This window comes from Protopterus annectens, chromosome 3.part0 (genome assembly GCF_019279795.1).
Source record: "Protopterus annectens isolate FY-2018-M chromosome 3.part0, PAN1.0, whole genome shotgun sequence".
NCBI classification, from domain to species: Eukaryota; Metazoa; Chordata; order Ceratodontiformes; family Protopteridae; genus Protopterus; species Protopterus annectens.
Window position 1 is genome coordinate 1,523,690,187 of NC_056731.1, and position 18,809 is coordinate 1,523,708,995.

General features: G+C 40.8%; 1 protein-coding gene across 1 annotated transcript in view; it reads left to right on the forward strand.

The window, feature by feature from the left end:
- The window catches only part of SMCHD1 (structural maintenance of chromosomes flexible hinge domain containing 1), a 3,546,415-nt gene that overhangs the window by 2,564,047 nt on the left and 963,559 nt on the right, over positions 1-18,809 (forward strand). The window contains exon 32 of the mRNA XM_044065561.1: positions 7,198-7,355. Coding sequence (XP_043921496.1) covers positions 7,198-7,355 — 158 coding nt within the window. The remainder of the gene's footprint in view (positions 1-7,197; positions 7,356-18,809) is intronic.

The following is an 18,809-nucleotide window of genomic DNA, read 5'->3' on the forward strand; positions in this document are numbered from 1 at the left end:
GGGTAAGAAGGTATATACCTCTGCAACTCTTGCCATCAGGGATTTAAATTACCAGTTTCACATGTTGAAGTACCAGCTGCATATTATTGATCTAATTAAACAAAAAAATGCTCTTGATTCCTGATTGTGCAGAAAATAAGGACTTAAAAGACTTAATGCATTCTGCAGACCAAGTTGGTAAACATACTTTGCAGTGCGGTTTTGATGCCTAAGAAGCATCTTGCAGGGCTGCTGTCACTGGGTTTGTTCTGAGAAGGCATGCTTGGCTGAAGGCACAAATCTTGCCAGACCATGTCTAGGCAAAATTACTTGATGCTCCATTAAACCATGAATGTTTGTTTGGCTCTAAAGCAGACATTGTTCTTAAAAAGATGGAAGAAAAAGCTAAATCCATGCAAACTGTTAAAGATTTCCTACAGGTATAACCACCTAGATTCAGTAGGCATTGGCCTTCAGAAAATTGGTCCTTTCCAGTCCTTCTTAGCCCAAACCCAGGAGCAATAGGCCACAAAGACTACATTCTCAGGGTATGCACAGATCTAAAGAATGGAGTGCTCCCTCCTCAAAAACTGGGAGTGTTAAGCCACCCCCCCCATGTAAAAAGTTCACAATGACTTGTCGTCAACCCTTCCCAGCCATGCCCAAGTACTTGCACCCCTAGGAGGAAAACTCGCCCTGCATGCAAAAAACTTGGGAGTATATTACTCAGGACCAATGGGGTCCTAAACATTGTATCCCAGGGATACAGATTCTATTTCCACTCTCTGCCAACCCCAAGCAGATTGCCAGACCTTCCTCCAAACCAGTGGACAGAAGCCCAAAACCAAGTACTTTCTCTTCTCAGTATCAGGGCTATTCAACCTGTGCCAACAGAGCAAAGGGGACAGGGTTTTTACTCCAGGCTGTTCCTGGTGCCCAGGAAAGAGAACTCTTGGCGCCCTATTCTGAATCTGTCAACCCTAAACACCTTCCTAGTGGTACCAAAATTCAAAATGCTTACACTCCAGCTGCTCCTTCCTCTGCTAGCCAAGGACTCCTTACTAGTCACCCTAGACTTAAAATAAGCTTATCTGCACATCCCCATAAGGGAATCTTGCAGGAAATATCTATGTTTCAGGGCAGGCTCTATGCACTATCAGTTCTCTGCACTTCCCTTTGGCTTATCTACTGCGCCCAGGGTATTCACAAAGTGCCCGGCTCTAGCCATTGCTTACTGCAGGCAGAGAAATATTCAAATTTACCCATACTTGGACGTTTGCCTGATTCAGGCAGACAGTCAGGAATTGCTGCTTCAGCACCTGATGTTTGTAAAGAGACTCCTAACTTCTCTGGGGTATACCATTAATGAAAAGAAATTACATCTGGTACCCAGCCAAAAGATTGTATTCCTGGGAGCAAGCTTGAACACAACTTCCCAGATGGCATTCCTCACTCCAGAAAAGCAGGTTTATTTGACAACTTATTTCAAACTACTGGCCCACCCAAACCCAGCTGTCTGCAAGAAAAATAGTGCAAGCCCTAGGGTTCATGGCCTCATGTATTCTACTGATTCCATATGCAAGACTGCATATGAGGAAACTCCAGTGGTACTTAAAAAGTCTCTGGTGTCAACATTCCCTGGACCTGGAAGCAGTTAGTCCTATCATTCCTTGCCTAAGGACAGAGTTCCTTTTGCAGGCAGAGGCTTGCAACCACAACAAGGGGCTCCCTTTCTCACAACCCCCTGCTGTCCAAACTTTGACAACAGATGCATCAGACTATGCATGAGGGGCTCACATGGCAGGCAAACGCATTCAAGGCAAATGGAGCTTAGGACAAATTCACCTGCATATCAATCAGAAAGAAATGTTAGCTATACAGAATGCACTGACAGTATTCAAATACCTTATCCTGCCAGGACAACAACTGATAAAGACAGACAACACCACAGTTATGTGGTACATAAACAGGCAGGGGGGAACTCACTCCTACCCACTCTGCAGGTTAGCCATGACTCTGTGGAACACAGCCTTAAGCAACCAAGTGCACCTGCTAGCTCAGTTCCTGCCAGGCAAATAAAATTCACTGGCAGACTTAAGCAGAAATCTAATGGACCCACATGAGTGGAAACTGGAACCAAACTCATTCAAACTTCTAATATACAGGTGGGGGACACCAGAGTAGGACCTATTTGCGTCCCCCCAAAACCATCAACTAAACATATTTTGTACCAGAATTGCAGCAAAGAAAACGCCAAAAACGGAATGAAGTGGCTGAAAAAACACAAGTAATTCTTCACAGATAAAAAGTTCCAGGCACACACAGCTCCAGAGAAATCCAATAACAATAAAATGGTAATGGCAATATAATAATAGAGTGCTCACTTAAGATATAAAACAATTTGCACCAGAATTCCACACAGCCAAGCTTGAAAAGTGGATGCCCTATTCTTCACATGGGGAAACCTCTCAATATATGCCTTTTCCCCCTCCTTCCAAAGGTACTCCTCAAGATCAAACAGGACAGTGGCCACGCCAGCACTGGTACCCACTCCTATGCAGTCTGACAGCAGTACCACCCTGGCACCTACAGCAGAGCCCCTCTCTGCTATCCCAGCTGGAGGGACAGATTTTGCATCCTCAGCTGCAAACCCTGAACCTGGCAGCCTGGCTTATTCCCTGAATACATCACCAGCAACCCTCAGCAAGCAGGTGCTGGATGTTCTCCTTCAGGCCAGGAGGCCCAGTACTAGGAAATCTTATTCAGAAAAGTAGAATAGATACTTTTCTTGGAGCCATTCTCAAGGGAAGGACACAGTCGTGCCCTCCTTGCCTCAAATCCTAGATTAGCTAGCAGAGCTGCTCCACAAAGGCCTCTCCTTCTCATCAATTAAGATTCATGCCTCTGCCATCTCAGCTCATTACAACACTGAGCCATCCCTCTTCTCTCACCCTCTGATCAAACAGTTTCTGAGAGGATCTAACAATTTAAGACCCCCAAGGAGAGCTCCCACTCCTGCCTAGGACCTTAACTTTGTACTAGAGAAGCTCACACTTCCCCCTTTTGATCCTGCTGCTACAGCAGAGTTAAAATTCCTCTCTTGGAAAACTGTTTTACTGCTAGCCATCACTTCAGCAAGAAGAGTGTCTGAGTTACAGGCCCTTAATGGCTGTGGAACCCTTCCTTATCTTCCATGCGGACAGGGTTTCCCTCCGGACTAAACCCATCTTTTATGCCCGAGGTGGTATCCAGTGTGGCTTTAAACCAATCCATCCATTTCCCAATCTTTTTCCTAATCCTCAGAATAAAGGGGAAAGGATCCTGCACTCCTTGGACGTGCACATACAGCTCAGGTTCTACCTTGACAGGACTAAACCTTTCAGAAAATCTGTCCATCTGCTGGTCAGCTTTGCTACAGGGGCATAGGACAAGGTCATTTCAAAACAAACCGTTTCTAAATCCATAACACACTGCATCCATTTCTGCTACAAACACCATGGAAAACCTACCCCACAGGGGATCAGGCCTCATTGCACTAGTGCTGCCTCAACCTCTACAGCTTTTCTCAGGGGAGTCCCTACCAGGGACATCCTGGAAGCTGCAACCTGGAGTTCTTTACACACCATCACCAAGCATTACCACATAACTATCTTTTTCAAATCCAGAGCTGGATTTGCCTCAGCAGTCTTACAAGTACTGCTAGCCAGCCCTACTACTTCTGACTGCCTCCACCCTTCCTCAGCTTTGGGAATCAACCCAAGTGTGATGACTGCAACAGTGAAGCATGAAGAACATAGTACAGTTGTGCACGCTTACCCATGTGGATGTTCAAGTGTATTCACTGTTGCAGTCCTGGTTACCCTTCCTGCAGCCCCTGTCTGTACTTTCTACCTATCCTCTTTTTTGGCCATATCTTATGGAAATGGTATTTACTTTTTACTGGAGGCGTTCCACACCATTTGATTGCTTCCTATTTTGTTGCAAGAAAAACTGGTGTAATGCCATCGGCTGCGTGTTTTATACCCCTGGCGTCATGCATGAGGCAACAGCATCCGACGCAGAAATCCCAAGACTTTGGTATTCAGGCCGACTGAGGGCTACCTGCAGGCAGATAACCCAAGTGTGATGACTGCAACAGTGAATACACTCAGACATCTACATTTATGGTAAGTGTACACAACTGTACTTTTTCTCTACTGAGATTCCAGAGCATTCCATACACACACAATATGCCTTCCTAGTTACAAATCTTACTGTGGAACAACCAAGTTGCTTTTTTGTACTTTCATAAAATTAATGCAATCTACTCCATTTGCACCTTCAATTTTTGCAGTTTTATCAATTTGGGCTCCTATCGTATGATCGAAAATTGTAAACGGCTAACGCGTATTGTGCGAACCCGATTGGTCTAAACATCGCGCGCGTAACATGGAAATTGCCATAGGGAATATTTTCCCTTTACTTCAATGCAGTGCGATCTCAGAGTAGGACTATTTAAGTAGTGAGGGTGGGGGGTGCAGCCCCCCACATGGGGGGCACAGGTGGGGCTTGCCCCCTGCCTACAGCGTTTAGGTAAGTTTATTTTTTTATTTTTATTTTTTTATTATATTTTCAAAATTTCAAACATCGCTCATGTGATGTCGGCCATATGGTGTTTTATGTTTGAAACTTTCGAAAATATAATATAGACCCTATCAATTCATCTGAATCGATAGTTAAATCTTCTTCTATCAGACTTTTGTTATTTAAAGTCACTTATTTAGACATTTTTTTTATTTTTCCTCTAAATTATTTGCAGCCATCTCCTGTAAAAAAAAACTGAAACTGAACTGCTTTTTGCTGAACAGCTGCAAGATTCTTGTCAACCAGAGCTTTTTTCTCTTTCTTTTCTGGTCGATTTTCTCTTAATTTCTCCAAATTTCTTTTGTTGACATCCAGGCAATAAAGTTACTAGCCAGTGAGTGAAGTTTATCCAGATTGATAGCTTTTCCTTATTTTTTCCGCAGTTTTTATGTTTTCACACTGAGAGAGCTCTAATCAACCTGTTGATCAGTGTGCAGCAATCTTTTAAGTCCAAATAGACCCACTTATTTTTATCAGGCTATCATCCTACATTAATTTACCCATTTGGAAACAGTATGAGCCTTTGCATTTGTTCGTGCTTCATTAAAGTTTGACTTACATGTACCAAAATAAAAGTAAGAAAAAGGAAATTAATGCTTCATGCCCCTTTAAACAATTGATAGTAAAGAAAATGAGCCAGATTTGAGGTGCATGGAAGTGCATATAGAAACGTAAAGTCGTGTAACACTTAATGTGAGCAGTACCTACATATGTTCTGTGCATGTCCATGTTTCTCCTGATACAGTGTTCCTATACTAAGTGTGAAAAGCACTGTAACAGAAATGAGAAGTTTCCAAACACTGGTGGATTTGGAAACTATATAAAGCTTGCAGATTTGATACGTAGAGCCCAAAGTAAGACAGCCTGCTTATGATTAACAGCATGGATGCCTGAGGGACTGGGCAGTGACAGATGGGAATGAGTGGCTGACACAAGCTTGCCCATCCTGGAGGAAAGGAGGCTTCCTGGGCTCACTGCAGTAACAATATTAAGAACCTGATGAGCTCTGTGCTGCAGGTGACTTACTGCTTGGTCTGGAGGATACACGTGCAGAATGAGCTTGCACCTTCAAAAGGTAATCATTGCAGAGCTGGACACACACCTCAGCAGCAGTAGTATGACTCTGCATCAGTAGCCTTGATCTGCTGACTAGCCCTGGAAATTGGTCAAGTTGTTCCCGGCGTGAGACTAAGGCAGGTTCTGTAGACCTGGTGAATAAGGAAAGGAGCCGGAGTATTTTTACAGTCTGAAAGTTTAATCTAAATTATTTTCAGAGGATTAGAAATCGAAGAACTTAGCAAGGCATGGTGTATTGTTTAATTGTGTATTCTTTCAATTTGTTTTTTTATCACCTAATTGGAATCAATGCATTATATTTTTCAAGTAAGCCATGAGCAGCTCATAATTTCTGTATGACCTGGCTTCAGAGTCTTACTATTTGCTTCACTTGTAAAATTTAGTTTTCATAGAGTTGCACTAAGTCAGATAGTCTTTTTAAAGCTAAATCTATTTTTATCTAGTAGTTCAGACATTTTTCAGTAGCTTGCTGGAGTGATAGATTAATGCCAAATTGAAATTTTTGTGAGGGAAAAAAATCCTTTTGTCTAGCCCCTAGGTGCAAGGCAAAGAGCTGTTCCTGAATAAGTTGCTGTTTCTTATTTGCAGGATATAGACATGCACTCATGCTCACTGACTGACTGCATGCATATATGCAGGCAGTTTAGGGATCACTTATGCATCTAATTAGATTTTTTTGAGATGTAAGTGGAAAACGCTTTGCCTGCAGAAGTCAACATTGACTTGAATGGGTATTTAGACTCTGAACCAAATGCATCACAGCTGTCAGCCAAACTAAAGAACCAAGAGCTGCTGTACGGCACTAAGCACCATCACTCTTTCTTTGCAGCTTGCTTCATATCTTTTTTCCATCCCATTTTCCCATTTCCTTTCTAAGCTTTTGATGGTTAAGAAAGCAGAGGAGAGCCATTCCATTTAATTTTTTTCGTATTGAAGGCTTCTAGTACTAGTTGTGCTAGTTAGATGGAGGAATGTCTACACAATATGCCACTTGTTAGGAAACTACTAGAGTGACCTTCATCAGAAGCAATCCCATATCTTGAAGCTGTTTGGTTTGTAAGAACTGGTTGAATAAGAAATCATAAACATCTTATGTTCTGCATGGTAGTATCACATGATTCTGAATACTTTTGAGACCCTAAGTCACTTTATAAAATTTGCCAGGTCATGTTTCCAGATTTCTCCATCAATTTTTGTAGTTGGTTACTGGCATTTTGGAGATGATGTTGACAGTCTTCTGCGAATGTGCCAGATGTTTGTGCCCCAAACTGAAAGTCCTGCTCAGTGTTTTGGTGTTTGATTTGAAACAGTGGACATTTGCTCATATTGGTGGGTGGGTCTTCCTTCTGTCATGGTTTTGTGAAAAAAAAAAAGCTACCAAGAGTAGGATAGGTGTTTTGTTGGTTTGTCTTGTTGGTATTGTATGCCGCATGAACCTTCCATGAAATTTTGCATTTACATTGAGCACCCACGTAAAGTGTCATTCTGCCTTTCTCTCTCTCTTTTGTTTTCCTCCAGAGGTGAGCACAAATTACAACTGAAGGCCATTTTTAATAAGAATACACTGGAGGGTCCTGCAATTAAAATGAATGTCATCCCTGACCCAGAGAAACCTGTTGCTTTACTTGTGGAATATGATAAAAGTGCCTGTTTTCCTGCAGGAGGTTTTCTGACAGGTATGCTTATATAGCAATGTGCTGATGTTATTATATTGGAGACATCCTGACTTATGTCACATTTTATGTTTTTATGCTGTCTTAGAATTTAGAAAAGTATCTGTTTAAGCACACATTTAAAATGGTGTAAACTAAACTAATGACCTGCATAAAATGAAGTTTGTCATAGTCTGTAGTTTACTTGTTAGTATGCATTTGCATAGTGACGCTGTAATTTTATAGTAGTGCAACTAAGAAAAGTAAATGTAGCCCACGTGTGCTTCTGAAAAGGCAGTACAAGAAAAAATACCAGTGTAGAATTTTGCTGTATGATTAATTTATTGTAGTTTATTTTTCATAGGTCATAGTGTTAGTCTGTGACCACTTACCACATTTGAAAATTAATTAAATATCATGCTTTTCTTCTCAGCTGAAGATCAGGAAATGCGATTATGCTGAGTTGGGCTGTTAGTCTTAACAGTTTTCAAGTTTATCCTTCCACTGATGCTGTTTCAGTTTTGCAGTGTATATGATGATATACTTTCTGATTACAGATTTGTATTCTTTGCTGTAGTAGTTTGCACAATAATGTTGTTTTTGAATGCTTGCAATGCTATCCTAATGTGAATTTCTGCATTCAAGCCTTTTATGTTTATCAGAAACACGTATGCTTGTATGCATATGTTTTTATCAGAATAGACCCTTATGGCCTGGTTCATTTACATGCTGACTTAGCATCAAAGCTACCCTGTTTAGCTCATTACTTGCGAGTGACGCCTCCAGGTGCATCTGCAGTTAACTCATACTGACAACTGTAGGCATCAAATATTGCTTGTTCATATTTGCATCAGTAATTCCAAAACCATGCCATGTACAAGGTTTTAAAAGATTTCATCTTAAAACTTAAGTGGTGGCAGACTCAACTGCAATAATATTTGATCTCTGTCTAGTGCAGATAAGTAAATATTAACTGTTTTAATGATATTAATTTATATAGATATAATTTTCACATTTTCTAAATATCTCAACAACCAAGTAACACAGACAGAACTCCTTAGCCGCATATGAAAGTTGTCAGCTAGATGAATAAAATGCTGCTGACAGTATGTTTGCTGAGATATTGTAGGTTGTTTACAACATTTTACAAATGTTACTGTGTTTAGTGTGACTTATAAAATTTGGTTTTAAGACCCAGAACCTAAATAATACTACCACTATATAGATGGTGTGTGCTGAAGAGTTTGCCATTTATACTTTTTTCATAACTCCTATGGTTCCAGAGACATGAACATTTGTTTGAAATGTGAGGATATAATTTGATTGTAACAAAACGCTTAGGCTCTGCCCATTGGGAGTTACAGTGGCAACTTACTGAACTCTATTGGAGTGGATGAGTTTGAGTCAGAAATTGTTTAGTTCAGTGTTTTTTTTTTTTTGTGGGATCCTTCACTTAGGGACATATTCAGCTTATGGAAGTACATGTCATGCTGTTAATAGAAGAGCACACCAAGCTTCCTGAACCTGCCATTTCTGTTCTGCCAGTCACACAACTTAGGTCTTGATTGTAAAATATTGGGCCATTTGATACATAGTGAGAAGCTTTCTGAGTACCTTTGTGGTTCACAAATAATGATCTGAGATATGCACTAGCATTGTCTGTACTCCCTAGAAGAGTATAATGTGAAGCACTGACATAACTGCCAGAGATTCAAAGTGGCCACCCAGTAACATCAAGAGGAAAAACTCCTGGAGTATGTCACTACTGGAAAGGTGACCGTATTTAAAGTTTCACATTTGTGAGCCATCAGGTGTACCCCACTGGTCTGTGACATTTCTTCAAATGGCTATTCAGCTGATACCCATTTGTCGAATACCTATTTATTGAAGTAGTTCTTCAGCAAATGGCGGATTTTAACTATGACACACAAGCAGTTGGCCAACTGAGCAACTGCAAAATAAATAAATACATAAAAATTAAACCTGCCAAGGTTGGGGGGGGGGGTCAGCTTCCCTACCCCCCTAACTAAATATACCAACATCGAGATCGCACTACAGTGGCGAAAAGGGCAAGTTCCAGACAGTGGCCAACGGCTGGTTTTCCCTAGTTAAAATCTAACGTTCGTTGAAAAGCAGCTTTGATAAATAGGTATTCAATGAATGGGTATTTGAATGGCCATTGTACGATATGTCATAGACCCAGTCCCACACACAGCCCTATGTCTGTGCCAAAGCACCATCTGAAGGCCTAAATAACAGAGGATAGCCCTAGGCTAGGTTTTGATCTTTAGTGTGTGTTACTTGTACCACTGGTTCTACATAGCTGTAGCAGGTGGAAAATATAGGTTCCTTCATAACTTGGAATGCTAGGAAAATTTTCTTAGAGGAGCCTATATCAGATGGAGTGTAGAAAGAAAGTTTTAATTACACAAGATAACTCAGGATTTCTAGGCTTGTGATTTTCTTACTAAGAAATCTCTTGAGGTTTTTCTGTTGGTCTGAATGTTTAGAGATAGGTGCATGCCAATTGGCATATTATACTCTGTGCTAAGACAGGTAAGGGATAAATAAACTGAAGCTATGAATTATATGTACTTTAAGGAGATATACGAAAGATAAGTTGTACCACATTAAATTATTTTGTAACAACAGCTGAGATGTGATGATCAGCTGCTGCTGCTCTGATTTTGAAATTAATGTACATTTCTCTTGTGACATAAAAGAGGGCCATAGTAGTTCCTAGGTTAGTGATTGTTAGGAGAAGAAAAGTGGTTGCTGTTGGCTTGTATGCTCTATTGAGATTTTCCCCTGTGTTTTCTGTCCCTTAAAAATAAGGCGTTTTAGTAAAGAACCACACTAAGCAACCTGTCACTCTCAAACCATTGCAACAAGTGAAGAACAGACACAAGTGTTTTGATCTGCAGTTGTCTACCAGTTCTCACATTTCAAAGTTGTTTTTGGCAGTAAGCACCTTTTGTTTTCCCAGGGCATCCTAGCCAAGCCTTTATCAAAGCTACTCTTCTTGTCTCTTGTTATAGTGTAACCTGTTTACCTTACCACAAGTCTACACATTTAACACAACTTTTTCTGCTTATATTTATCCTGATTTAGTTAGTCTATGCATCCCATCTGTAAAAACAACCCACTTTGTAAACTGTTCACACATCACCCATAGTTTGTTCTTTTTAACTCCCCACTCACTAGACAAGATGGAAAGTCTGTTTCTCTGTTTGTTACCATCTATTTCCAACCACGTAACACTATGTTTACCAAGGCAGTGTACCAGCTGCCTTATGCTCACAGGTAACAAACTTGCTGAGCATAAACATTTCTCTCTGTGAGAAGTATAAATACTTAACAAATCTGGTGGCTTACCTCTTACAAATGAACATGCCATGTGAGTATCCACATCATCACCACAGTCATATCAAATCACAGTAGACTGAATTTTGCAGAGGCTGTAAAAAGTCCCTTGCCTAAGCCTTCCAGAACTAAGAACGCTAGGTCCCAGCAAAACTCAGTCTTATTCTCCCTCATACGTTGTTCAAAAAATATAGTCACTTTAATTAATTAATTTATTTATTTACCAGTTGTTTATCGGGAAAGCCCTTTTTCAGCGGAGATCTGTGAGAAAAGCTCCACGTTACAAAGTGTAACTACAGAGTAAACAAACATAAGGTACAAATGTAATAATTACAGTAATAGTAAAACTTATAAGAGGAAGACAATACAGTATAGTAAAGCAGTTACAGTAAAACATATGAGAAGCAGGTAATACAATACATTGTTTTAAGGTATAAAAGGTATTATAGTGCAGTTGTAATGATGTAATACAGTCTTACTGATGAAAAATGCATTCAAGTTCAGTCTTTTAATACAGAGATGCAAACGAGAGAGAGTGGGTTAAGGAGAATGAGGTCACTTAAGACATGGGCACTCATACATTAAAAAAAATATTAACGTTTGTCATATTCATGTATTACACTATGTATGTTTCTTTTTAACAATTATTAACTCCAGCCATACCTCTTAACTGGCAGATACTGAAAATAAGAACATCTAGCAAAAATTTGGGCATCTAATTGGTATAAAATTTGAATGCCAAATAGCACAAAACTCTTTCTTCTTCCACTAGGAATGTGAGATGCTACGCCTCAGAAATACATGTTTAAAAAAAGAGTGATAAAAATAACTGAAAAAATATAAGGACGTGTGATGCAAGATCTTTTAGTTTTGCTTCCGAAAAAAGGAAGATGTAAGATGCGTCTCTTCTTAGTTTAAATTATTGGTGCCACTAGTATGTTGATCATGTAGTGTGGTTTTCTGTGTACTAGACAACTTCATGTGAATTAGGTCTGAAAATAGGAACATTTATCCAAAAATAAGGAACATCATGTGTAAGGGTAAATTAGGCCTGAAAATAGGAACATTCCCCAAAACGGACAGTCGAGAGGTCTTATTCCAGCTATACATAAATTGCTCAATTTTTGTCTTCCTTTAAACCTCACTTTCCTCCTGAACAGTGTTCCCCATGCATTGCTCCCACAAATACAATTTATTTCTATGCAATTTGCTCCTTCCCTTTTCTAAACAATCCCACCTCTAATTTTTATCTCCTTTACTGTATTCAGTACTTCAGCTATGGTTGTTTTAGATTTTATTTCTGTTTTCTGCCATTTGTTTTTGCTTTTGGCATACAGTAGCATTAAACATGGTAATGCCTTAATATGTATAGACAATTCAGATCCTATATTCCAGTTCAAAAGAATCATTTTCTTAATTACAACCATTTGCTCCCCTAACATGTATGACAGGAGTACTGTGTAAGGAATTTTTAAAATCTGCCAGCTCGTTACAGCACCAAAAATATTCCCAGTTACTTTTCTCTTTCCCATCATGCCTCCAGTATTTGCTGTGTATATGCCCAGGGAAGAATTCTCTGGGTCTGCATGTGGGTACAAAAATACCTATGCAAACACTTCCAAGAAAGATATCCTAAACGTTTTGGACTTTGTTGCATACTTGTGAGCCATGTATTGTTCCTTTGTAAGTTGCCTTTCCAGTATCTCTTCACAATCTTTTCTAAGCTCTTCTGGTTGATTGTTTTAGTCACCAGTTACCATATATTTTATATGTCTTAGTCATTATCATATTTTTAATAGCAACTTCTCTTTTAGACTTGACTAAAACATTACCAGAGATGATCTTTACCTTAATATTCATTTAGCCTTATCTCTTTGCCTGTGCTGTGGTATCAATTCCTGGTAGTGAAGACAGTCCCTAACCTGCGGTCCAAGCATCTGTTTGACCTTGCAACACTCTGATCATAGGAGGTTACTAGGGTAATGGCCCTGGGACCCTTACAAACCTAGCCAAGAATACATCCCCAAAAGAAACCGCAGTCAGCACCAGTCATCTTTGTCAGTGAGGGACACAGGTGGAACCCTTGGGACAAATTTGTGGTTTTCCATCCACTCATCAAGGATGTGCTTGAAGAGGATCAACGAAGTGCTCTGTTTGACGTGTATGGGAAGTCTGTTCCAGAGATGAGGCAGCCCCTGGGAGACCAACCTGTCTTTCCAGCAGGTTTTGTTAATGTCACATATTAGGTTCAGGCCTTTTGAGTGGGTAGTGTGTGAGGAGTTAGACTTGTGGATATGGAGTATCTCTAGTAGGGCATGGTCCAAGATTGCCTTGTAGGCGAGACACAGATCACCCCTGGGCAATCTGTACGATACCAAGTAGAGTGATAGTGATTTTGAGCCTGCATGCATAGGGCAGGTGTTGGAGGCCATGGATTCTCTTTGTGAGGTATTTCAGTGGCCTTTCCAGTTGGTGCAGATGTTTGGAGAGGTACATCCCAAATGGGGCATTATACTCCGTTATTGGTCTAATGAGGGAGGAGTATAGAGAGGTAATAACCTTCTTTTTTCTAGATGCAATCCCTTTACTTATGAAATGAACCAAGTAAAAGGCTTTTTTAGCCGTTGCTGCTAGATGATGGTCAAATGTGAGGTTATCAACCCGAGTGCCCAGGTCTCTCACCACAGGTTGTGTGCTTAGGCAGTTGCCGTTGATGTGGTAATCAGTAGGGGTCGTGTTTTTGACGAATGGTATAATACATTTTTTTGCATTCAGCTTGAGACCATGACTTTGGCACCAGTCATTAGTTGCTGTGAGACCCTCTTGCAGTATGTTAACATAGTTTGGGGAGTCAATGACAACACCCAGCTTGCAGTCATCAGCAAACTTGGTCAGCCACAGGCCTTTTGTCTTTGCCTGTACCTCCGAGAAATAGATGACAAACAGTAGGAGTCCCAGGACGGCTCCCTGTGGAATTCCACTAGTGACAGGTCTACTATCGGAGGTGGAGGTGCCTATTTTGACTTTGAGGGTCCTGTGAGTGAGCCAGATGGCCACCCACCTGATGAGATAGGGATTTATGCCAAGTTGTTTTAGCTTTTTTATGATGCCCGAGTGGGGGATTGTGTCAAAGGCCTTGGCCAAGTCAAGGTAAGCCATATGTACCGACTTTGCTACATCCTGGGCCTTGGTGACCGTCTCAAAGAAGTCGACCAGATTCAACAGGCAAGATCTGCCCTTGACAAATCCGAACTGAATGGTGTCAGGTGCTTGGAGATTGCCTATGCCCTTGTTTATGAGATCCATAATACGCTCCATGGCTTTACAGATAAGACTTGTCAAGCTAATGGGGTGATAGTTTCCAGGGTCTGTAGTCGCACCACCTTTGTGCAAGGGGATGAGAGTGGTGGTTCTCCACTCTGCTGGAATGAAGTCAGTACTTAGGCTGTGGTTGAATAGGATGCTCAATGCCAAAGCCAGTTCTTGCTGGAGATGGTGCAGAATACATCCTGTGATAGTATCAGGTCCCATGGGAGTTGTGTTTTTTGCCTTGGCTAGGGCCTGTAACACTTGATCTATGGAACTGTGAGGTGCAGGACAAGTATCGGGGTGTCGAAAGAGCCTTTGGGTGGTCGGGGGGGGTGATGTTTATGCTGAACCTGTCTGCTAGCAGGTTGGTTAAGTCAACAGGATCAGTGTATGTGATACTGTTAAGTACTAATTCAGAACAAACCTGGGCTTTGCCATGGAGGTTCCTAACGTAACTGAAGATGACTTTATGGTTTCCCTTTGTTATGGAGGCTAGTTTCAATTCATAACTGGCCTTGGAGGTTTTCACTAGTGATCTAATTTGCTTCTTGAGGCTAATGAGGGAGGTTTTACAATTTGTAATTTTTTCCCTTTTACCCTTGGACAACAGTTTCTTCTTTTTGTTGTAAAGCCTGTTGATAGAGGATGTCCACCAAACGGGTTTGTGTTTCCTTGAGGGGCAGGTTTTAGTTCTATTGGGTATGGCCGAGTCCATGCAGTTGTACAGGTGCTTGTAAACTGCATTGGTGTACTTTTCAGCATAGTTGTCTGCATCCTCTGGGGGGAGGTGGTAGTGTGAAGCTACAGATACCCTCCCTTAGGAGGTTGTAGTCAGCATTTGAGAAGTTTTTTAGCTTGATTTCAGCTAGGAGTGGGGGGCTTGGGTGGGATAGAAACTTTGAATGAGACAGTCTGATGATTTGATCTAACCAGGGAAGGACATACTATGGGAGTGGTGCAGCAGTCACCCCTGTTGGTAAGAACCAAGTCCAGAATATCTCCCCCCTTGTGGGGGATGAGATGAGCTGGTCTAGTGCATTAGAACTGATGAAGTTGAGGAATCATTAAGACAGTGCATTAGTGCAAGAATAGTTCACTCAGTCTGTGTTTGGGTAATTGAAATCACCCAAGGATCAGGGTGTTAGGGGGTACCTTGATGGAGTCTAGTAGATGCAGGAAAGAGGAGTGGGTGTCCTGAGTCATGGAGGGGCGTCTATAGCTAGCTATAATTTGGATGGGTGTCTTGCCAGCTGTCAGTTGTACTTGGAGTAGTTCCAGTGCGTCATGCTGGCAAACCAGTCTGGAGGTGTACCTATCCTTGATGAAGATGGACTCCACCACCCCTAGTCTTCCCGATCTCATTTTGGGGTCGGAATGTGTGGATTAAGGTACAGCCTGGTTAAGGCAGGTGTGCTCTCTGCAGCCCTGAACCAAGTTTCCATGACCTCACAGATATCAGCATCTTCCAGTGCAAGGAGTGCTTCCAGTGAGTCCATTTTCAAGTTTAGGCTCCTAGCGTTAAGCAGCATGACCTTCAATTTGCTTTTTGACAGAACTTTTATGTTGGAAGGTTTGTCTTTGCGACATGGCCTAAAAAAGGCACAGTGGGGGAGGCGACAGCCTTGGCCAGGATCTGGAAACCCAGTGGTGACAGGTGAAGGCCATCTCTGGCAAAGCATTGAGGCCTGTCGGCCATGTCATCCCTGGCAGACAGATATTGGATCCCCTTGGAATGATACCAGAAACTAAGTCAGTTGTTGAAATCAGTTATTTTTTGTTGATGTTGTGGTATCATTCTTAGTGAAGGTTGGATGCTGCTTAGGGCTTGGGTCATACCTGCGTGTAACACGTGCTCTGAGTTCAGTCGTGTCTCTCTTCATTTAGTCCAGGGAGGTACTACTTAAGTCATTCACACTAACATGTACAATGACAGAGTCGTACTTGTACTTGTTGTGCAGAGACTTCAGTGCGTGCGTGATGTGGCAGATACTGGCACCAGACAGACAACTGACTGTGACCTTCTCCTTGTCAAGCATGGTGTGTTGTGTGTGGAATGTTTGTCAGTGTGTTTTGGAGGTCTCTGCTGTTTAGGTAAGTTTTTATTGAGGACCTTTGCATAGGTGTGTGTGTGTGTGTGTGTGTGTGTGTGTGTGTGTGTGTGTGTGTGTGTGTGTGTGTGTGTGTGTGTTGTGCTTGGCTATGTGATGCACGTTGTGTGGTGTTTGTGCTGACAATCTCCTCTTTGTCAGGATTACTGGCTGACCTTGGACTCCAGGTTACTGATGTACATGCATTTCTTGCAGGTGGAAGAATTATGTGCTTGGTGAAGAGGATCATCAGTAAACATGAAGCATTTGCTACACAGTCTCAGTATGCCCATGTCGACAACGCTATCAGGAGAAAGTGATGGGAATTGTTCATACATAGTGTTCCGAATGCCTGGGCAGACTTGTGGAGAGAGGGTTTTGTTAAGGGTTTGTCCACGAGAGTGTAGACCACAAGAACCTTCTTAAATGTAAAGTAACTGGCTTGAAGCACACGTGATAAGACCAAAGCTTAAAATGCTTAAAATAACAGATTTAATTAGGCTACTAACAACCAGTAATAAATGCAATAGATTAAAAGCACGTGAACACTTAAGAGCACACAGCAAAAATATAAAGTATGAAGAAGACAGTTACAGTAAAAGCAGCTGAATAAAGTGTACATTTTTTTTTTAAGTGGAGAGGAAGGAAACAGAAGATAGTTCAAGATTAGGGAACTGAGAGGGTCGGCCTGCCCAGATGCTCTCTCTCTACTTAGTACACTGAGCTAATGAGATAAGACAGGGAGGAGTGTTCAAAGTCAAAGAAACAAGGGGGTAGTCCTGCCCAAATAATCTCACTGCCCTGTATGGAGTGATCAAATGAGATTGGACTGGGAGCAGTGACCAAAATCAGATTTACAGCAGGGGCAGGCAAATCAAAGCCACCAAGTTTACACACTTCGGAGGGAGGGTGGGAAAAAACAGTGCAGACAACAACAAAGGACAGAAACAACACAGCAAAAAAAAAAAAAAAAAAAATATATATATATATATATATAGATAGATAATAATAAAACAAATATATAAATACAGCACAGTGCAAACTGAGTTGCAAAAAGTGTACTTATCAGTTTGGAATATCAGATGGGAAAAGATTCCAACTCTGCTCACAGCCAGGAGAAGTTAGTTCTCTGGTATATCAGCTCTGCACAAATTCACAGAAATACAGTCTGTACTGGAAGTGCAACACAGAAAATACACCTCAGGCAATGACTTAACAGCTAAGATGGGTTGGCTCAATAACCCCCCACTTCTTGAGTTATTTGCTCCCGATACTTTGTTCCTTTCCAGTTTTCCCTGATAAATTCCACCACCCTCTAGCCTAATTTTTATACTGCTGCTTGTAAGGATATTAGTAGAAAAGAAAGCTAACCATATTAACATTTAATAGTTATGCATTATACATTATATTACACTACATGTATGTTTTCTTTCTTTTTAGCCATTTTTTATTTATGTATTTAGGCTTTGTTGATTGGTTTAGTCCCACTGGACTAAGTATTTTTTTTTTTTTTAGTGAGACACCTGAGGTGGTATTTATACTACCAGGAGAAATATGGCCAGGGCATTGGGGAACTTCCCTCATTCTTGGTGGTAGGGGGAAAAGTTTGCATGTGGCACAACAGACTTCTTGTTCCCGTTAAAGGCACAGAGGAACAGGGAGAAAACCTGGCTGATTCAGCTTTTGCTGAAACTGAAGTAAGAGTTGGTGAAAATGCAGTGGAAATGGCAGAATCACTACCAGAAATGTTCTCAAATGATTTGAGAACAGAAAAATCATTGTTTTCAAATGGAGAGGCGGTCGAGGAGGAAATGGAAGTGAATGGATTTGGAGAAAAATGTTCATAAACATCTGTTTGAATTGACAGAAAAAGTGGAAAAATGCATTGTTTCAACCCTCCAGTTGAGAGGGTTGCAGGATTTTTATCTGGAGGAAGAAATAAACCAGAGTGATCCAGAAAGTGGAGCTGCAGTATCTTGGAGTGAGATTATGGAGATAATAGAAGAAGAAAATTTGCCAGAGAATATTCCAGAGAAAAATACATGCTGAAACAGTGGGAGAAACTGGCAAACAGGAGAGGGGAATAAAATAAACAAAGAAGACATTTGTGGTTCAAATGAGCAGTAAAAAGGAAGAAGGTTTGAATAGATATGAGGTATGGCACAATGTTATAGTTCCACTGGGTGTTAAAGTTGAAGAGGTAAGAGCTTTCATTTCAATTGATAAAGAAATGTTTTGTGACTTGATATTTGAAGCTGGCCAGGCTATGGAAATTTTTTTTGGGGGGGGGTTATGAAAAAAAAACAGACTTTTCATGTTTGGAATATGTTGTACAACCCTTTTTTAGACAAACAAAAAAGGGTTTTGATTCAGTTTAGAACTGAAATGGAAGCAAAAGAACTGAAAGAATATTTGTTGAGAACATGTAAAGAAGTGATGGACACTGCTAAAATATATGATGAAAGAAGACTGGGGGATGGGAATGTGGAGTTATTTTAAAAATGGAAAATGATAGTGTGATACACATACCTAGTATTATTAATGTTCATGGTAATACAGGGTTTGTGAAGTACAGAGGACAACCTAAAATGTGTTGTTTTTGTGGCAAGAATGATCATTTAATTAATGAATGTGACAAAAAAGATGTTATTTACGTGGTCAAAAAAGCCATAATGCAAAGAAATGTGAATGAAGTATAAAAAAATGTGGTAGTACCGGA